This window comes from Aythya fuligula, chromosome 4 (genome assembly GCF_009819795.1).
Source record: "Aythya fuligula isolate bAytFul2 chromosome 4, bAytFul2.pri, whole genome shotgun sequence".
Classification (NCBI taxonomy): domain Eukaryota; kingdom Metazoa; phylum Chordata; class Aves; order Anseriformes; family Anatidae; genus Aythya; species Aythya fuligula.
In genome coordinates, this window is record NC_045562.1 from 2,892,240 (window position 1) to 2,910,636 (window position 18,397).

The following is an 18,397-nucleotide window of genomic DNA, read 5'->3' on the forward strand; positions in this document are numbered from 1 at the left end:
ATTAACTCCAAAATCCTCAACTGGTTGGAGCAACCTCAGTCTAGCAAGTTCCAATTATCTCTTTTTGTTTGGCTGGTTTGGGGTTTATCTTGTTTTGTTTTAATGGAAGGATACCAGTAATGATGGGAGCTCATATAAGGTCTACCTCCCTTTGGTAATGCCAGCTTGTTAGCTGGAGCATTTCTCTTTCAAAAAAGCTTCCTACTTCTGAGTAAAACAGTGTAGATAGAATGGCACTTTCAACCTAAGCTGTGATATACTTTTCAATAGGAAGATTGGACCATAAACACCAATAAAACAAAAACCCACAAGGCTTGTTTTGTAATTTATTATTCTTCAAGAATTGGCAGTGAGTCATCAAGCATTTGCATTTTAATGCATAGTATATTTGAATTTAGTAGGTCTTCCCGCATATTTTTCTGCTGTAATGCTTGCAGGTTCTGGGCTGTGGTGTGTTTTCTTGCACATTAGCCCTCCAAATTGAGTAATTTGGAATAATTTGGCCTAGTTCTTCGTGCTAGTTTAAGTGGTGGGATATAAAGCCTAAGAAAATCATGGCAAGTGAGATTTTGCCCACCACTTACTTTGAAGAACTTTGATCAGTGTGCAACATGATTGAAAAGTGGCAGGCAGGTTTTTCTCATTGGAGGCAAAGCTGCCATTCCTTATTATTAACTCCCAAGAAGCACTCCTCCAAATCAAAACTTCACTAGCAGATTGTTCTTTCATATTTGTGTTCCCTGACCTGTCACACAAGGAGACTGATACTGTCCTGGTGGGAAGTCCCCAACAAACCATGCTCAGAGGTGATGTTTTAAAAATCAGTTCATTTTTCTTTAAATGGAATAGGCAGTCATGTACCTCACTGTGCTTTTGAGATACTTTACTGATGTGATATAGGTTATTTCTGTGGCACTCTTATATTAATAACATCATTAAGATACCAGCTGCAACTGTTTCCTGTACGCCACCAAGAAAAGTTCCTAACAACTAGGTTTTGTATTTTACGGTTAACCATCAGCTTTAATCAGTGGAAAAAGAGATGTATCTGAGGTATTTGTAGTTTCTTAAACATTATCAACATTTAATTTCCTGTACTCAGAGCAACAAAAGGAGGAAATAGAAATTGAAAATGTATGTGCAGCAGGGAGTCAATGGGGGTTTGCTGCACAGCTGATTGACCTCAGTGGTGACCGTCTGACACTGAAATTACTTGTCTCATTTTACAGCAGCCAAGAGTTTACTGAAAAAGCCGGATGGAGTTAAGGTAGGTTAAACACATGCTTTAAAATACATATTCTTAGTCACCACCTACCTGTAACTTCTGGCAATTCTTAGATTTGAGTATTGTTATTTCTTTTCATGATAAAATGTGATAATAAGTGCTTCTTATTATGTATTTGAAGTCGTGAATGTTAGGTGAAACTTTAAAAAAAAAAAAAAAAGAAATAAAATAAATATTTGAAAAACAAGCATTTTAATAAGTGGAAAATAGAAAACTGCTGGAGAAAATGTTTTATTGATGTTTCAGTGAAGGATGATTGTGTGACTCAATGTTATTAATTAGCTTATAAATATAAATGATGTTTTGGTGGTGGCCATGTTAGATGGCTAGGTATCAGTGCTTGTCTGCAGCTCTATTGCCTCCATATTTCTCCTTGACTTTTCATTAGATTCCTTGGAAGACCAAAAGTTTTACTGGTAGGCTTGGCTCCACATGAGGTGTATCCTGCCAGATATACTTGCTATATTTGGCAGAACTCGAGGGGTTTAGTATCTCAACAAATCAGCTCATCTTGATGAATAGATCTTGCTAAGAAGGGAACATTTTGGCAGCTTTCATACATGATTTAGAGCTCCTATTCTCATGTCACCAGATCCTGCAGGAGGAGAGATTCTTCACAAATGAGTGTTCTGAATAAATACTTTGAAAAACAGCCAAAAAAAAAAAAAAATTATATATATATATCTCACTCAGTAATGAAAAATATTTTATTTATTTTCTCTGAGGACTCCTGAAGACTAAAATAAGTGCTTAAAGCTTTCATTATATGATTCAAAAGAGATCCTTCTGCTCTATGTTTTCTCTCAGGAGTATGTCTTAGATCTGAATTTTAATTTATTATTCAATCTTAACTTTTTATTTTAACAAAACATTGTATGCTTAAACACCAGACTCGTAGTATATTTGTCCCTGTTCTCCCAAATATGTACACTTTTCCTATAAAAACATCTTGGCACTGACAAAATGAAGTGAGTACACTATGATTTCAGTGCTTCTCACTTAGAAGCAGTAGGTATCTTAGCTATATGGAGAAGCACACAATCTGTACTACTCAGTCATTTCTGTGGAAAATCCTTAACATGATTATTGTGGAATATATAGATTTTATGTACTTAACTGAACAGATATTCCTTTATAAATATCGTTCCTCCTACAGGTCTACAATGTATTTGTTATATCTCAATTTTTAATATAATACAGCAAACAATTGTTGCCAAAATTTTGCCTAAATTACACTTGCTGGGATACGATATTTTGGATTTCATCACGCTATATATCTGCTTTTTGTCTGCATGGTCATGTGGAGCAAAGGGAGTAAATTTACATCGGGGGAAGTCTATTTTGGTCATTTCTTTTATAGTTACTATATTCTCCATAGCATTTTTCCACTTCTTCCTACAGCTTAAGTTTTTTCCTATTAAAAAGAGAAAAAAAATATATACTGTACTCCATGCATTGATACTTTAAATCCAACCAGTCACATTTTCTTCTTTTCCTTTCTCTCTGACTGGTCAATTCAGAAAAGGAAGTCCAGTTCGAGTGTTCAGATGATGGTGAGGATCTTTATCTGACAGATTTTTCCTACGGTGAAACGTTCACACCTAGAAATCAAACAGTTGCATTTAGTTTTGTTAACATACTGCAAGAAGCTGCAAGACTTTACAGTACAATCTTGTGAATTTTAAGCCTGCAGTTGCTATATGAATTGTTCTGCAGTTCTTTCAAGCAAGATTTTTATATTTTTTTTTACCTGGGGACATACAAAACCAAACAAAAAGTAGATGTAACATTGGCCAATGCAGCTGTCCTTGGTAAATAAAAATAGTAACAAAATAGTAATCTTATAACAGCCTTCCATTAATCTTTAAAATCTCTTTGCATTTAAAGCTAATAGTATTACTATCATAAAATGTAACACAAACTACATTGTTGTGCACAATGAAATAGTATTGATTTAACTGAGCAACTATAGATCAGGGTGCCATGCTAAATGCTTAGGAATCAGGAAAACAACTTCACAGTCTGTCCTTACTACAGCCTCCCAACTAACTTCCTTCACGGCTCCAATTTTCATCACAAAGCATCCCAACTGACAGTCAGCCTCTTTTCTTACTCTTCAGCCTTCTCTATAGCCATGTATTCATTTGGCCTCTGCGGTCCCAACAGACCAGCAACTTACTGTACCCTGTTGAATATGGTTTTGAATATGAATTTTGCGATATTCGTGATGATGTGCTGTGATGTCCCTGCCAGCTTCTGCTGCTGCTGTGGGTAGAGGAATGGCAAATGCTCCTCATCCACACCTATAACTGGGAAGCGCAACTCTCCTTGAAAAGCAAGAAGGTTCTGGTCAGGTGTGGACAGGCATGTATTTATATAGGAAAATAGTCGTCTCTTTGGGTGAACAAATATTTTCAGTGACAGAGGATCAGTGGTAACAGTGGCCAAATGAGGATTACTGGAAAAGTGTGCTGAAGATATTTCTAGTAGCCCAAATGCGATGTGCTTTAACTTTTCATTACCGAAGTATAATGTGCAAACTTAAATCCCAAGATGCAGGTTTTGTTTCTTAAAATATTTTTATAATATTTTGACAAAAGACCTGTAATGATTCTACAGTCATGTCCAGATGTTTGGAGCATTTGTGTGTGTCCAGCCTGCACCATGATCAGACCCAAAAGAATGGCTCTTGACAAGTGGTGTGCTAGTATAAGTTTTCCTTCTTCACAACAAACAGAAGATCACCACTTTGGTATAACTGAGCTTTAGAATAATTGTTTAACATGATTTTTTCCCTTTTAAACCATTTCCCTCTTCTGTTAAAATATATGCAAAATACACAATGTGTGTTAACATACAAGCGAAAAAAAACCACAAGTTATGTGTTCTGTGGGAGAGAGAAAGTATAAGGCTTATTGATGATTTCTCTCTAAGTTTGAAAGTTCAGAATAAATAATATACAGAAGTATATTCTAGTATAAAAGTACAGAAGAAATAATTTTGAATTGCTATCTCTTTCTGCTTTTACTAATGAATGCTATATTCTCATTATGTTACTAAGAAGTTTTGAATATATTTCCTGCAGTTTTCAGCAGTAGCTGTAATGGATATTGTTTATTTTTATAGGACTTTCACCAAGGGAGTATGGACCCAAGCCTGCTCTCCTTACTCAGGCAAAATTGGAATTGGAATTTGATTAACCTGTTTTCATTATGTATTCAACAACAAGCTTTTGTTTGGCATATCACTTTTTTTTTTTTTTTTTAAGCTACGGGAATAGAACTGTATGAAATCTTGTGAAATATTCATTTCTTTCCTCACATTTTTGCTAATGTGTATCTGTGCCTTTTGTTAGGTGCTTTTTGTTCATAGTTTTTTTGATGACTAGGCTGTCACCAAAATAAGAACTTTCAGTTATATAACTGGATACATGATTTTTCTCCTGGTTTAGAAGATTTAGTATGCCATCAAGCAGCGTTGTATGTATTCTTGATGTTCCATAATTCTGCTATAGAGAACTTCCTTTTACTGAAGTAGCTGGGTGTTTTTTAAGGTTTTTCCTGAGTAAGGAGTTCAGGTTTTGCCAATTTCACAGTCCCATAAATATCTAAGCAAGTTAGTTGGTATATAAAATACTCACTAATATGTATGTCTTCTTGAAATGAAATTATGCACCAAGGTATTTTTTTTCTCCCTGTCTTGAGCTCAGATACCCCTGAAACTTTTGGCTGAAATATCACTGAGTATGTAACAGTGAATAGATGAATGAAACTTATTTGGCAATAACTAAGCTAATTGGGGCCATAAAATAAACACTTGGAACTCAATAATAACTCATTTTCTCTTAATAGGTATTTCTGTAGAAAGATCATTGTTTAAATAAAAAAAAAAAAAAGTGTTTCGTGTTCACAGTGCTCTACAGCATGACATTGATCTTAAAGAAAATTATTTTGATCTTATATGGGAGAACGGGTCTATCACAAATATTACTAGATTACATCTAGTATCAAAACATTCCCTGACTTTTTTTTTTTTAAGTCAGTTAAATATTTATTAGGGTAAGGAAGTTTGCAGTCTGTAATTAAGTAATGCAAACCCTGCTGATGTTTCTAGAACCTAGACATGCCTTCTGTAAGACTTCAGGTTAGCTGCAGGCTTAGTTCCTGCTATACCTCTACAAAGTAAAATAATCATGAAAAATTGTCAACGATATTAAGTTCAGTAACTTTCCCCAGTGATGCTAACTTCCAAAGGTTTGAATTTCGCAAAACATTGGCACAGACTGAACTTGAAACGCTTCACAGCCTGCACCACTGAGAAGCTGAATACTTCATCCGAGGCTACGGTCATTGGGAAATTTAAATTAAAAGCCAGATGTTTACTGTACAGCTCTATGTACAGCTACTATTCTAGGACTTACTCATTCCTTATGCTTTTTTGTATTTATTACGTAGCACATCTTAATTTTCTAATTGGTTTTAGAAAGGCTTTTCTTTTAGAAGAAAAAATACTTTACAAGCTGACCCCAAAATTGCTAGAGTTCTTCTTTAAATGATGAAGTTATTTAAATTTTTACAAAAATTCAATAATGAAACAATTTTGAACTTCTGTTCGTTTGTTTTGCAAGTATATTATTAAACACTGTGACTAAAAGGTTCAGTAGAAGTTCATTTTTGATCAAAGTCTTTCCAGACTCTATATCTATGCACCCAGTTCTGCATGCTGCTTTGGATTGTTCTTGTTAAATTTAGACATAACTGAAATGTACATGAAAATATTTCCTAATAATTGTTAAAGAAAAATGACATATTTCGGACTAATTTTTACCTATACTTTAATCTTGCTTTCTAGTGCATGTAAAAAGTGGCTTGGTACATGACTTTTAGTATTTCTGTTCCTTTCATACCATGGTATTTATGAAAGCTGAATTTAAAAAATGGATTTAAAGAATCAGACAACTTCAATCTCATTGCTAAACAACTTATTTGAACTAAGAGATTATGTAAGTAAAGGCCAAAAATTTTGTAAAAGTGTGGTACTGTGCAAAGCTTAAGAATTAGTGTGGTGGCCTACATGTAAATTAAGCAGATACGCAGTGATTTGTGTATTAAGATTACAGATGCTGTAGTGTGAAACCTTACACTTTCAGTTCATAGTACTAAACTGAAAGGCTGATACTCAGTTACTGCAGGATTCTTGAAATCACAAAAAAGAAAAAAAAAATCACAGCTGGCAATTGTTCTGTAGTAAGTGACACCAAAAAAGATGAAGGGGCACCAGTCTCTTTCCAGCATCAGTTATATTTATTCAGGTCTGTTCCCAGAAGACAGTAGAACAAATGTGTAGATATTTGAAGAGCTATGAATAACCAAATATTATTCACGCTAGTGATTGGTGATTAGAAACTAAGTACAATTGGGTGCAATTATTTAATACTGTTGCATGACAAGAAATCACAATGGCTATTTAGTACTCTCTTCAAACCCATAATAATTCTTTTTTCTTTTTATATGTGTTTAGCTGCTATTTAAAGTCTTTCTGTTCTTTTAAGTGTCACAGCTGAAGTCATCTATACCTCATACAGAACTTATAGTGCATCTGAAAACCGGTAGCTAGCATGTTTGGAGGAGTTGCAGCTAGCTATCAGATCTATTGTTAGTGTTCTTCCAAGTTCATAAGTTCATCTTTCTGTGATTCTTTATTTCCATATCTATATCTATATATAGATATCTATATCTGTATATAGATGTTCTATACAGAGAGATATAGATACGTTGCCTACCAAGAGTTCTAAGGCCTGTCTGTTTCTATTTTCTGCATACCTACAGATAAACAACAAAACGAACGTGGTAACCAGCCCCAAGGAAAATATTCCTACCCCGGCGCTGGTATACCTGGAATCTTCCTTCTCATGCTATCTTGAAGTTTTTGACTGTCTTCTGTTTGTTCTTCCCTCTTTTTTTTTTTTTTTTTTTTTTCATGCTTTTACACTGTTTGCTTTCTAAGAACAGGTTTTTGAAAAAAAACTTTTGTTTGAGTTATGTTTTTTTGTGTGTGAGGAAGACCATTGTTACAGCGTGTTTATTAATAGAAAACATTACGTGGAAGCTGGATGCGGTAGAGTCATAGCATTTGTAACTGTAGTTGGATTTTTTTGCATGCTGTGCCAGAAAGTGAGTAGAATGTGCTTTATGTTGCTCTTAGCTCTTTGCCTGATGATTGTTTGAATCTTTTTAACGCTAATCTTTTGGAGAAAAAAAAAAAATCTATTATTTTCTCTGCTTTTGTCTTAGTATGAGTATTGATATCAAGGAGAGCTAACAGGATTATTGCTAGGCAACCATAAAATAGACCTTATTCAGATTTTCATTCCATATTTGCTGAGACTCAGCAGGACTTTGCAAGTCTTCCCAAGGATCGAGAGGCATATAGTCCTAAACATTTTCACTACTTCTCTTGCATTAAAGCTGCAGCAGATATTACTCATTAATAAGCTCTGCTAGGCACATATTACTAATCAGTGCCGTTCATGAATGTTTCTGTTGCAATCTTGCTTTTATTAGTATCTCCTATTTCTTAGGCATACATGTGGCTCACAAATATGAATGCCAGTGTGTAAGTACCTAATTTTGTTAGGCATTGTGTCCCATATGCATGCTTGCATCACTTAGGAAATGTGGATAATTCTTACACACATTGGGAGAGATTTTTCATCTTCAATTTTTGGGCCACTGGTACTGAAGCATACATTGCTAAGTAATTTCAAGGACCAGTTAACAGGTAGCAGGTTTCATATATGAGTATATGGTCTGTGTTTCCAGACATAGTCACAAAGGACAATGGTCAGTGCTGAAAGCATGCTGGCTAACTGCCATTTCAATGATTATTTAATCTGTTTTATTATTAGTTTCCCCAAATCCTTTAAAAAAAGATAAAATACACTTTTAAAAGATCTCTTTCACTTATCCTGTGCAGCTCTGCCTGGGCATCAATTGGTAACAATCTGCACATTCCTAAACACAGTAGTGTTTGTAGGTACTTAGCTTATCCTTTATCAATCCATCTGTACTTTTATAGACCATTGTTGTGTTAATACTAATACAAGCAAACATGCTTAAAGAAAAGAGGTCATTCCTGGCCTTCTTGTCTGGCCTGGCAAAGCCTTTAGTGTGACCTTGTGAAAAAGAGAGCCTCTGCAGGTCTCCGGAGCTTCAAAGCCCTGTATACATTGGTCATGAATAAGGTCTTTGCATGCTGCTGCATTAGGTGAGATGGTCTTTTTTTGCTGGCTTGCTGTTGAGGAAATATTTATTAGAGGCATCCAGTTTCATCCTCTGGCAATAGTTAACATTTGTTCTAGCTCTTGTCACTGTTCAGCATTTGTGAGCTGGCTCTTCTTGCACTCCCTCACACTAATGAGAATGTATTTACCAATGAGAACTCTTTCTCTTATTTTGTTCTTGCTCAGGAGCCCCAAACTACAGTAATCCACAACCCTGATGGAAATAAGGTATTCAGAAAGAATCAACTCCATCTTGCCTTTCCAAACCACACATTTCATCCACTATTCCACAACAGAGTAGGGCCGTTTCAGGAATTTATGGAGCAAAATCTCATTTCTGCGTTTGTTACACCTGGCGTCTCTTGAGCCTGTTTCATCTGTGTTCATCTGCTGCATGTGCTCTGCTGGTTGCTGTGCGTCTCAAACTCTTGGGGGAGTTGGCAGCAATTGGCAGAGCTCAGTACCCCATGCAACCAGTCTCAGGGAGCATTGTGTACTAATTGTTCCAGCCAAAAATTCTCCATTTTAAGTTAAAAAAAAAAAAAAAAAAAAAAAAAAGAATGCTGTTGTCAGAGTGTGGTGATGTTATAATGAGTTTTATGTGCAGTTGTCACCTTAGATAAAGACATAATTTCAGTTTATCCCATCTGCTGTTTCTCAGCATGTTTATATACCATGTTTTGCACAGGACTTTGGTTTTCTTCCATAACATCATTGAGCAGTTTCAAAAAAATTAACATTTCAAGTGATCAAGAGGTCTTTTTATTTTTATACATTTTCTTCATGCTGTTTTCCTTTTCTTGCGTATTGTGGTGTTTGTGTTTGGCAGCTGGTTCCTAAAACATGTTTTGTTTGTTTGTTTGTTTTTTCATGCATGGACTTGAAAAGGGACAGGAAATATCATTTCCATATAACACGTGTTCCTAGGTTTCCTGCAAAGAATTTACTCTTCAACAAAAATTTCCCCGTTTACAGTGCTGACTTAAACATTTGTCATTTCATTCATCTAGTCTAACTACTTGTGATTATTTTATGGGAGAAGGATTGAATCTGAGTGAAAAAATAACGCATGCAGGCATTTCTGAAGCATGAACATGCTGATGGTGTGTATTGTGCTTGTGTTCTCCATTCCTTTATGTACCTCTGTAGAACTTCGAGCTCTTATTTTCATGTTACTACTTTTTCAGCTCCCCAAGTTTTAACTCAAAGGCAACAAACAGCCTGTTTGGAAATGCTAATCTAAGCTTTGTTGCTAAAGTCCACTAAAGACCAAAAAAAATAAACCACAAATACAATATTGGCATGACTACATCTACTTGACTGTAATATATAATCATAGCAATTAAAATGCTCAATGTCCCAAAAGGTCACAGCAGACAAGCAAATCACTTAATGCGGAGAGTTACTCCTAAATTTGTCTGAAAAACTGATCGTTATAGTATGGCAACTGGAGTGGATGCTTCAATATTACAGGCTACATCTGCTGTGTGAGCTTGTGCATGGTGTTTACAACTTGTTTTCATGTGGGGTTTTTGTTTACTTTTAAGTACCTAATACTTGAAGTGAAAGAGCATGATACATCTGTGTAGAGTGAAACATCTAACACCCGCCAGTACCAGAAAAGCATGGTGACTTGTTTGGTTTTGTTTGTGTGAGAGTTGATTCATGTAGTTTTATTTATGGATGCACATGTGTTTTGTTTTTTAAGGTCCAAGTAACGCATTAACTGTTTGAACATTCTTTTGACTCAGCCTTATGAGGAGATGGTAAATAAAGGGCACTGTCAAATTTAGATTTTATTATTTAATTGTAAAATCCTTTTAAAAGTTAAATACAATACCACCTCCAGGTTCCATCCCTCAGTAAAAATTAGCCCAATTAGTCCCTTTGCTATTGAGCTGAGAGTTAAAGACAAAAAATACTGATCTTTTCAAAAAAAATACACAGATAAAAAAAAATCAAGGTTAAAAGCTAGCAGGCTTTCAAAAAAAATTTACTTATTAGATTTGACAGTGCCCTGTTGAATTTTCCTGTAATATTTCATGTTTCTGGTAATTTATGAAAGAGTGAGATGCAGTATTCTTGCCATTTTAACCGTGCGGTGGTTTTAAGTATAAACTTTCTGATAGACAAGTCATTCCTCTGGATGGTTGCTTGAGGAATACTGCTACAAAGATACCTCAGTTTGTCGAAGTTGTTATAAACTTACCCATTCACTGTTTGCTTTGATTTTTTTTTAATCACAAAAGCAACAGAAAAATGATAGAAATTTATCCAAATTCCTAAAATCACTGGGAAACTTAATTTTAATGCATACTGTGTAAGAGAGTGGAGAAACAATTGAGAATTGCAGAGTGAAGAAATCTGCATATTTAAAAATTGGACTGGAATGACTTTACACAGTTGGTTAATCACTGGTTAATCAGTTAAAATGGCAAGCTCTCCTCCTACTTGGCTGAGGTAATTCATATAACATTTCAGATGGACTTTGTACAGTTGGATGATTAAGAAAAATGTTGCCTTTACATTCCTGTGAAGTAAATGCATTAGACAGCAGGAAATGTATTTATGTTCCCTTTTGTAGTGAGCGGCAATGTTTGGCATCAGTTTCAGGTTGGAAATGTCTCAACTGGTTTGTGACCATTTGTTTGTGAATTACATCCCACCCTGCTTCAAGGCTTTGCATGATACCTGTAACTAACTGTAATTTTCAAAGGCACGCAAGTAAGACTTGGCTTGTTTTATACATTCTGCTTATATTTATTTCTCAACAGGAATCAACAGAGAGTTCCAATACAACCATTGAAGATGAAGATGTGAAAGGTATGATTTTCAGCTTGAAACATTTGGAGAAGCAATAACATGAGTTTATGTGAAAGTATCTCAATAGGTCATTAAACACAAAAACTCCTAACTAATCATAAGAGAGACTATTTTCCTTTTATAAATGAAATGATTTTTACAGTCTTCTGTACTATTTTTGACATATTTCCGACTTACCATTGGGTTTTTAGTTCCTAAGATGTTGTTTATCAGAATGTTTTGGAATGAAGAACATGAAATTACTGCTTATTAGCTAAGATACTAATTCCAGTAATAATAGTAGTAGTGTAAAAATGCACCAGCACTTCCTGAGTTTGTGTACTTTTTGCATACTTTTTTTTTTTTTGGAGGTCAGCATTTTAATTTTTATTCTGTTCAGATGCCAGTGTTTTTTTATGTTTCTAGTTTGTTCTGGCCATACAGTTATTTTAGCCTTTTGTTCTTCAAAATCTAAAATCAACAACTTTTTCTATATAATTAATTATAATAATAATCTGTAAATTCACAGATACTGGTTTTGTTTCTTATTTTTTCCCTCTAAATATTATACTGTGATGTTACTCATACTTATTTTAACAACATTTTCTTTTGAAGCTGGGTATTGGGTTTGTGTGTCACTGGTTCACAGAAATGGTCATCTTTCAGCCCTAAAGAAAAATGGTATATGTAAAAGTGAAATGCAAGTCAAAGATGACAGTAAAAATAAAATATAGAGGATGGAAAAGAGAATTATTGGATAATCATTATATTATGTGCATTCCTTGATTTTGTTAGTAGTATAATTCCTGTAGGAGTCTTAGAATGCTACACCTTAAAACACAGGCTTGAATCTGCTAAAGAGCCTCATTGGCCTCAGACAAGTATGGGAGCATTTAAGAATTTAGAAGACGTTCAATCATGAAGTAGTTAAAATTGTATCAAAACCATCTGGTGCTCAGTTTTTGGTTGGCAGAACAGGTCTTATCCATGTTTGATAAATAAATACCGGTATTGCCAGGGTAATAAATGGGTGTACTGTTTTAAAGGGTGTACTTAAAGGTAAAAAAGGGTGTACTGTTTTAGAACTACGTGACAGTTGCTAATCAAAAGTTAAACAAGGAATACAAGAGAGGATAATTTCTTTAGTAAGGCACACCACTGTCTGAGCAACAGTTCAGATGAGCATCTTTTACCTGGCAATATTGTGCATGTTTCCTGTTCTAAGCAAAGAATTTCTGCGGTTATTCAGGAAATGGCACATTTACACAGTTTCTAAAAGCAAACAAATTCTGATTCCACTCCTTTTGTGTGCTATCAGATAATATCCAGTGTTCATGTAGCATATATTTTATTATGCTCAGCATATTCTTACTTTTCAAATATTATCATTGCAGAAGAATCAATAACAGAAAAAATAATTTTAAGAACTCATGTGATCTTGAGGAGATGTAAGTCCATATTCTGTTCCTGCAAATGTAGTGTAGCAAGGGGTCAGGAATGGCAACGTGATTATAAATGCTAATCCTTTCCTTATGACCCATAATGGAAGAGCAAAATAAATGCAAGGATCATATCCCCTGGGCAAAACTTACTCTGCTATCCAAAATTTAATTATGTGTTTACTAACTAATTGCCTTTTCTTTCTGATACACGCTTAAAAGGGTGACATTTCATGTATCCTTATTGATCCCTTAGTTATATTCCACTATTAGTATAAGGAAACTAATGTTGGCAGAGGAATAAGTTCATATTCTGTACAAACCTGTGGCTTAGACTCGTTTTATATTAGGGAGGGTTTCTGCACAAATATAAGACCAACAAACAAACCTATGAATATTAATTGGAGAAACAGGAAAGGGCAACCTTTCTAGGTAACAGTGTGTGTGGTACAGAATGTTTATAAGCTTTTTTATTTTCAGCATTGTCATGACCTTTGCAAATCCTGATGTACCATTTTATGGATTGGTTATATACAATATGTAGTTTATACTTATTTTATTGACACATAATTATCTTTGTTATGTCAGTGGTTCATTTGTATTGGCAATACCTCTGTAAAAATGAACCAAGTGACCCTGAACACCACTTATCCAAAATATAGCAAATAACATTTGCATTGGGAAAAAAAAGGGGGGGGGGGGGGGGGGGGGGGAGAAAGAAAGAGGCACAACAAAATACCATGTTGTATGTCTGTTTTTGAAGTACTTGAAACTTTGAAAATGAAGTTTATTTGGTGTTAGTTTTACTGGTATTTCACATCCTGAAGTCTGTTCTGATAAATTTCTTGCTTTCTGAACTTTTATAGTCGTAATGGTCACAGAATGGTTGAGGTTAGATGGGGCCTCTGGAGGCCATGTGGTCTAACCCCCCTGCTTACAAAGACCATGTCCAGGTGGCTTTTGTAGATCTCCAAGGAGATCACTGCAACCTCTCTGGGCAACCTGTGCCAGTGCTCTGTCACCCACACAGTGCAGAAGCATTTCCTGAAGGTCAGAGGGGACCTCCTTTGTTTCAGTTTGTGCCCCTTGCATCTTGTCTTGTCAGTGGGCACCACTGAAAAGGGCCTGGCTCAGTCTTCTGTGTCCTCCCTTCAGCTCTTGGAATTCATTGGTAAGATCCCCCCTAGGCCTTCTCTTCTTCAGGCTGAGCAGTCCCAGCTCTCTCAGCCTTTCCACTTATAAGCAGGGAAGAATCCTTGGAGTTTAGCAAAAATTTGGAATTGCTCTGTGAAACTGTAGTCTCCTGGTGTAGAGGCAGTCAAGGAGTACAGCATGAAGCACTGTGTTGAAAATGAGGGCTTTGTTATGCTGTATGTGAGATTTATTGGTCCCTTACATCATGGCAGCTTAGCGCAGTCTTGCATGGGAGAGCAGAGCAAGGCCGTGGCAGCCCTGTGTCTTGTTTCTGCTGCTACTCTTAGCACCGCTTCTGGAAAGGCTGAGGAGCTCACCTGGTGTGTGGGTTAATATCTGCAGTGCTCAGTACTGCAATGAATTTCTCTCCTCTTACACAGTTGGCGTTGGCGTCCCAGTGGTGGAGGATTTTTACCCACTGCTCGTAGCAATGCAGCTGTAAAGTGTGACTTACCTTACCTTACTGTATAAGCTGGATTTAGCTCTAATTAAGTCACTGATGTTGCCTTTTTGTTCTCAGAGTTTTAGTGAATCATTTTGCCTCCACTTGAACAAAGGCTTGGGCACATTAGCAGCCAATACCCACTCATTTTAAATAACAGCCTAGTGATAGCAGTTTGAGTTAATGCAAAGTAACGGCTTGGAGAACAATTACAGGTATCTGCAGCTGATGCAGAGGATAATACAGTGTAATTTACCTTTATTCATAAGACTCTATATTTCTTTCTTCCAACCACCATGTGTAGTTTAGCAACTAACTTCGTTAAATGAATAATTTAATTATAGGGCCTCTTCTTGGTGATACAACTTGATGTTGTAACCATAGAATTTTTATCTATAAAATTTTGTTTGAAGCTTACCATGCAGAATTATGTCTGAGCAATACAATTAAAAGAAAAACAACAATGAAAATATTTTGCCCAATTCTTCTACTTGATCCTGTAATATCACAGTTAAAAACAGATTGGATGGCTATGATATACTTTATTTCCAAAATAGGAAAAAAAAAAAAAAAAAAAAAAAAGGATCTTCTAGTAATCACAGGTCTGAGAGACAAGATAATTGGATGTGTCCTTTTCTTTTCTGCATCTTAGTGAGAGATGTAAAATGAGGTAAAGAAGCTTTCTGTTGTTTATAGTTTCCTAACCCATTACTGTATAGTAGTGACACAAAGGGCATGAAACAGATGAGCCAGTAAGAAGATTTGAGGCTGTACTCCAGAATGTTGCGTTGTGCATTTTCTGGAGACTGCAGGAGGAGGAGCCACATGTTACCATGCTTGCAAAAGGGGAGGCAGAGTAGTGTGCTGTTGCTCTTCACATGGTTTGGCAGTAAGGTGGGATGCTTTCTCCTCACCAAGAATGACAGCTTGATCTGTAACATCTGAGATGATCGCAGTCACTTCATGCAATGATGCAGCTCTTTCAGCATCAAATCCATGGCATGAAGCTTGGCAGTACCGCTACCCTGTTCACCAGACACTGGGAGCTTGATTTATTCCACCTTACAGGGATTTCATTGTCCATTTATTTAAAAGACAAATATAATCTTCCTGTCATTAACTGCTTGCATGCTTGCTTGTTTTTCACTTTTGGGTGTTCTCTCACACTTCTAATCTTTCCAGCTGAGGTTGCTTTTCATAATGTTTTATTAGGAGTACCCCAAGAGTCCTTCTAGAGTGATTCAGGGAATAGGCAGTCTTGAAATCCTGACAGCTATAAGCTCAAACCTTATGTTTAGTAGGGCACTGAGAAAAGACATTGTTCTCCTACACCAAAATTGACTTATGTACATAGGTTTTCTTGGACATCAGTGGAAAAGACTGCAGCTGGAGATAAGACACTGATAGGGATGAATGGATCTCAGAAGTAGGAGAGGGAATTCCCAGATTAGTGACTGTCTGGCTCCTTACACAGATGTTCGAGATGATACTTGTCACCAAATTTGAGATCTAGAAGGAATGTTCCTCACCCTAGGTGACAAAGGATCTTAAAAAATCTGTTTGCTTTTCTCTGCAGCGTGGTGTACAAGTACTTCCTGCAAAGGAGAAAGGTAATTGGGGGTGCCATTCTGTAACTGAAAAGTAAAATTAGCATGTTCTATGGCATTACAGTATGACCTACACCTTGCAGAGAATGGCTTTTTTTTATTAGGGTGTATTCCTCCTCCTGTTACTCTAATGTTGTGCACAGGCTGCACACACAGGTGCAAGGTTCCTCCCTTTGTGTGTGTTACCAGTCCACACGCATTTAAAACATTCAGCTCTGTATCAAGTGATTTTCTTATTTTTTTATTGACATGACTCTTTAAAAGCAGCATTAAAATTGTGTGAATCACATGAGTCTGTGTGGCATAGATTATGTCCAGGACAGTCATGTTTTTCTGTGCCCTGTGGGAGTGTGTGTGCATATGTATGCCCATACAAATATTATAAATGTTACAATTAAATAAGAAAGGTATCAAATTAAACAAAAATAAATAAATAAGCATTCTAAATCAGCTATCACAAATTTATCTTTAGGAACAGATTCCTACCTCTCACATCTTTCAGGGAAAGTATACAGTATTCTCTCAAGTCAGGATCTCACCCTATTTTTACATTTGAAGGCAGGTATATTTATTTTGAAGACAGTGAAATCAGTCTGGTTTTTCATGTTATGTTTCACACTGAAAATTACTTTCAAAACAGCATTGAGAATCTTCATGTCTGTACATTTTTTTATTTTTATTTTTTACTTACATATGTATTTACATCTTTTAGAAACAGAACATATTTCTTTCACTAGAAACATTACTTGGCAAGCAATGGTGAGTTTTAATAATTCAAGGAATAAGCTAATTCTAGAATTCGAGTCTGAAGTTACCTGAAACCATAGTTCAGATTCCTTGCTCACGTAAATTTCAGACATCAGCCACTGATCGCATGCTTTATATGTGTGACAGTGATCACCCCTAAAGATAAGGGTAGGAGCAGACAGAAAAAGCGTATGGAAAAATGAACTGTAATCAATGCCTTCTTCCAGGATTCTTCTCCTTCCTGTACTAATGAAATTGGAACTCTTTGGCAGCAACATAAGATTGATATGTTTTTTTTCAGTCACACGGTAAAATACCGTCGTTATTTTTGCCAGCAACACACACAAACTTTTGCAAAGATGAGTTGTTTAATTTATCATGGTCAGGAAGTCTAGACTTCTCGTGGTATTATTTTGCCCCTGGAAATGAATTAATGAAAATACCAGTAGGATTGATGATTCCCAATGGGCAGAATTGCTGAGCTGTAGGGCACTTTGCAGATCAGATAAATTCTGGCTAAACTGTGCTGCTTAATACATCTGTAAGGTACACAGCTTAAAAAATTAACCATGTAGGAGGTACATATTTTCATATATTTTGCTAATTTATTTCATTTTACAGCTTTTGTTTTTGTGTTTGTATTTTATTTTTTTTTAACCATAGAAAGAAACCAATGTAAACTGTTTAGAACATGCTTTCATGAGGCAAAACCTTTAAAATTCTAAGAAAGGTTGTTTGTTTTTTCTTAAGCTTTTTTGAAATCCTGTATATGTCAGTACTGGACAGAGGGCTAAAGCTGCGCTGGCATCTGAACAGAGTCATTTATGGCTACGACCTTTACTACTGTTCATTGACACCCATGCTTCCTCCCAAAAGTACATCACTGACATTGTTTGTGTGCTCGAAGATTTTGTTGCCTGTAATTATATTATCACAGTTTTTATTTTGGCCTTCTCTTTCTCTTCCTTTACATCTGCGTGACCCTCATACAGCTCTCACAAAGGAGGGTGACATGGAGAGGCTATGTTCCACCCACCACTCCTCCTCTTCCATTGCTTCTTCATCTCAGTGGTCACCATCCTTGCCATGCCCCAGCGGCCGCTCCTGCTGCCAGTGTCTGCTGAGGATTCTGATCATACTCTACCTCTTCATCTTTGTTTGTTCATATGTTGTGTTTCTTTCCATCAATTCAGCGGGCAAGTCCACGAAAAACGCAAACTCACAGAGTCATTCGCTTGAGTCTGAGCTCTCCCACTCCACTCCTTCCTCTGTACTGTGTAAGTTGAGACTCATCTGCTCAGATGATCTGTTTTGTCTCACCTTCTTTTCCCTCCTCATCATCTAAGAGTAGCACAAAAAATGACAGGTTTTTTTGTGATGTCTGATCTGAGAATGACACTTTTTTATGAAACTGTCAGGGTGTCAGTCTTTTTTTTTTTTAACCTTTTCATTTCTTGGCCAGGTTTTATTATTTGTAAAAAAGAAAAATAAAATAAAGATATATATAAAAAACATCAGTGATAACAGCAGTATAAATAGGTATGTATTTCAGAAAAATATCTTGCAGAGGTCCTCTCTGCAGTAGCTCTCAGCTTAGAG

General features: G+C 36.0%; 1 protein-coding gene across 13 annotated transcripts in view; it reads left to right on the forward strand.

Annotated features, from left to right (window-relative positions):
* CAMK2D (calcium/calmodulin dependent protein kinase II delta) overlaps window positions 1–18,397 on the forward strand; it is a 166,573-nt gene that overhangs the window by 127,710 nt on the left and 20,466 nt on the right. For 3 of the 13 annotated variants that reach the window (XM_032187187.1, XM_032187189.1, XM_032187199.1), the window contains exons 13-17: window positions 1,230–1,267; window positions 2,806–2,838; window positions 7,114–7,173; window positions 8,754–8,795; window positions 11,342–11,390. In XM_032187187.1, the coding sequence (XP_032043078.1) occupies window positions 1,230–1,267; window positions 2,806–2,838; window positions 7,114–7,173; window positions 8,754–8,795; window positions 11,342–11,390 (222 nt within the window). The remainder of the gene's footprint in view (window positions 1–1,229; window positions 1,268–2,805; window positions 2,839–7,113; window positions 7,174–8,753; window positions 8,796–11,341; window positions 11,391–18,397) is intronic. The other 10 variants (XM_032187198.1, XM_032187190.1, XM_032187196.1 and 7 more) reach the window with 7 other exon arrangements.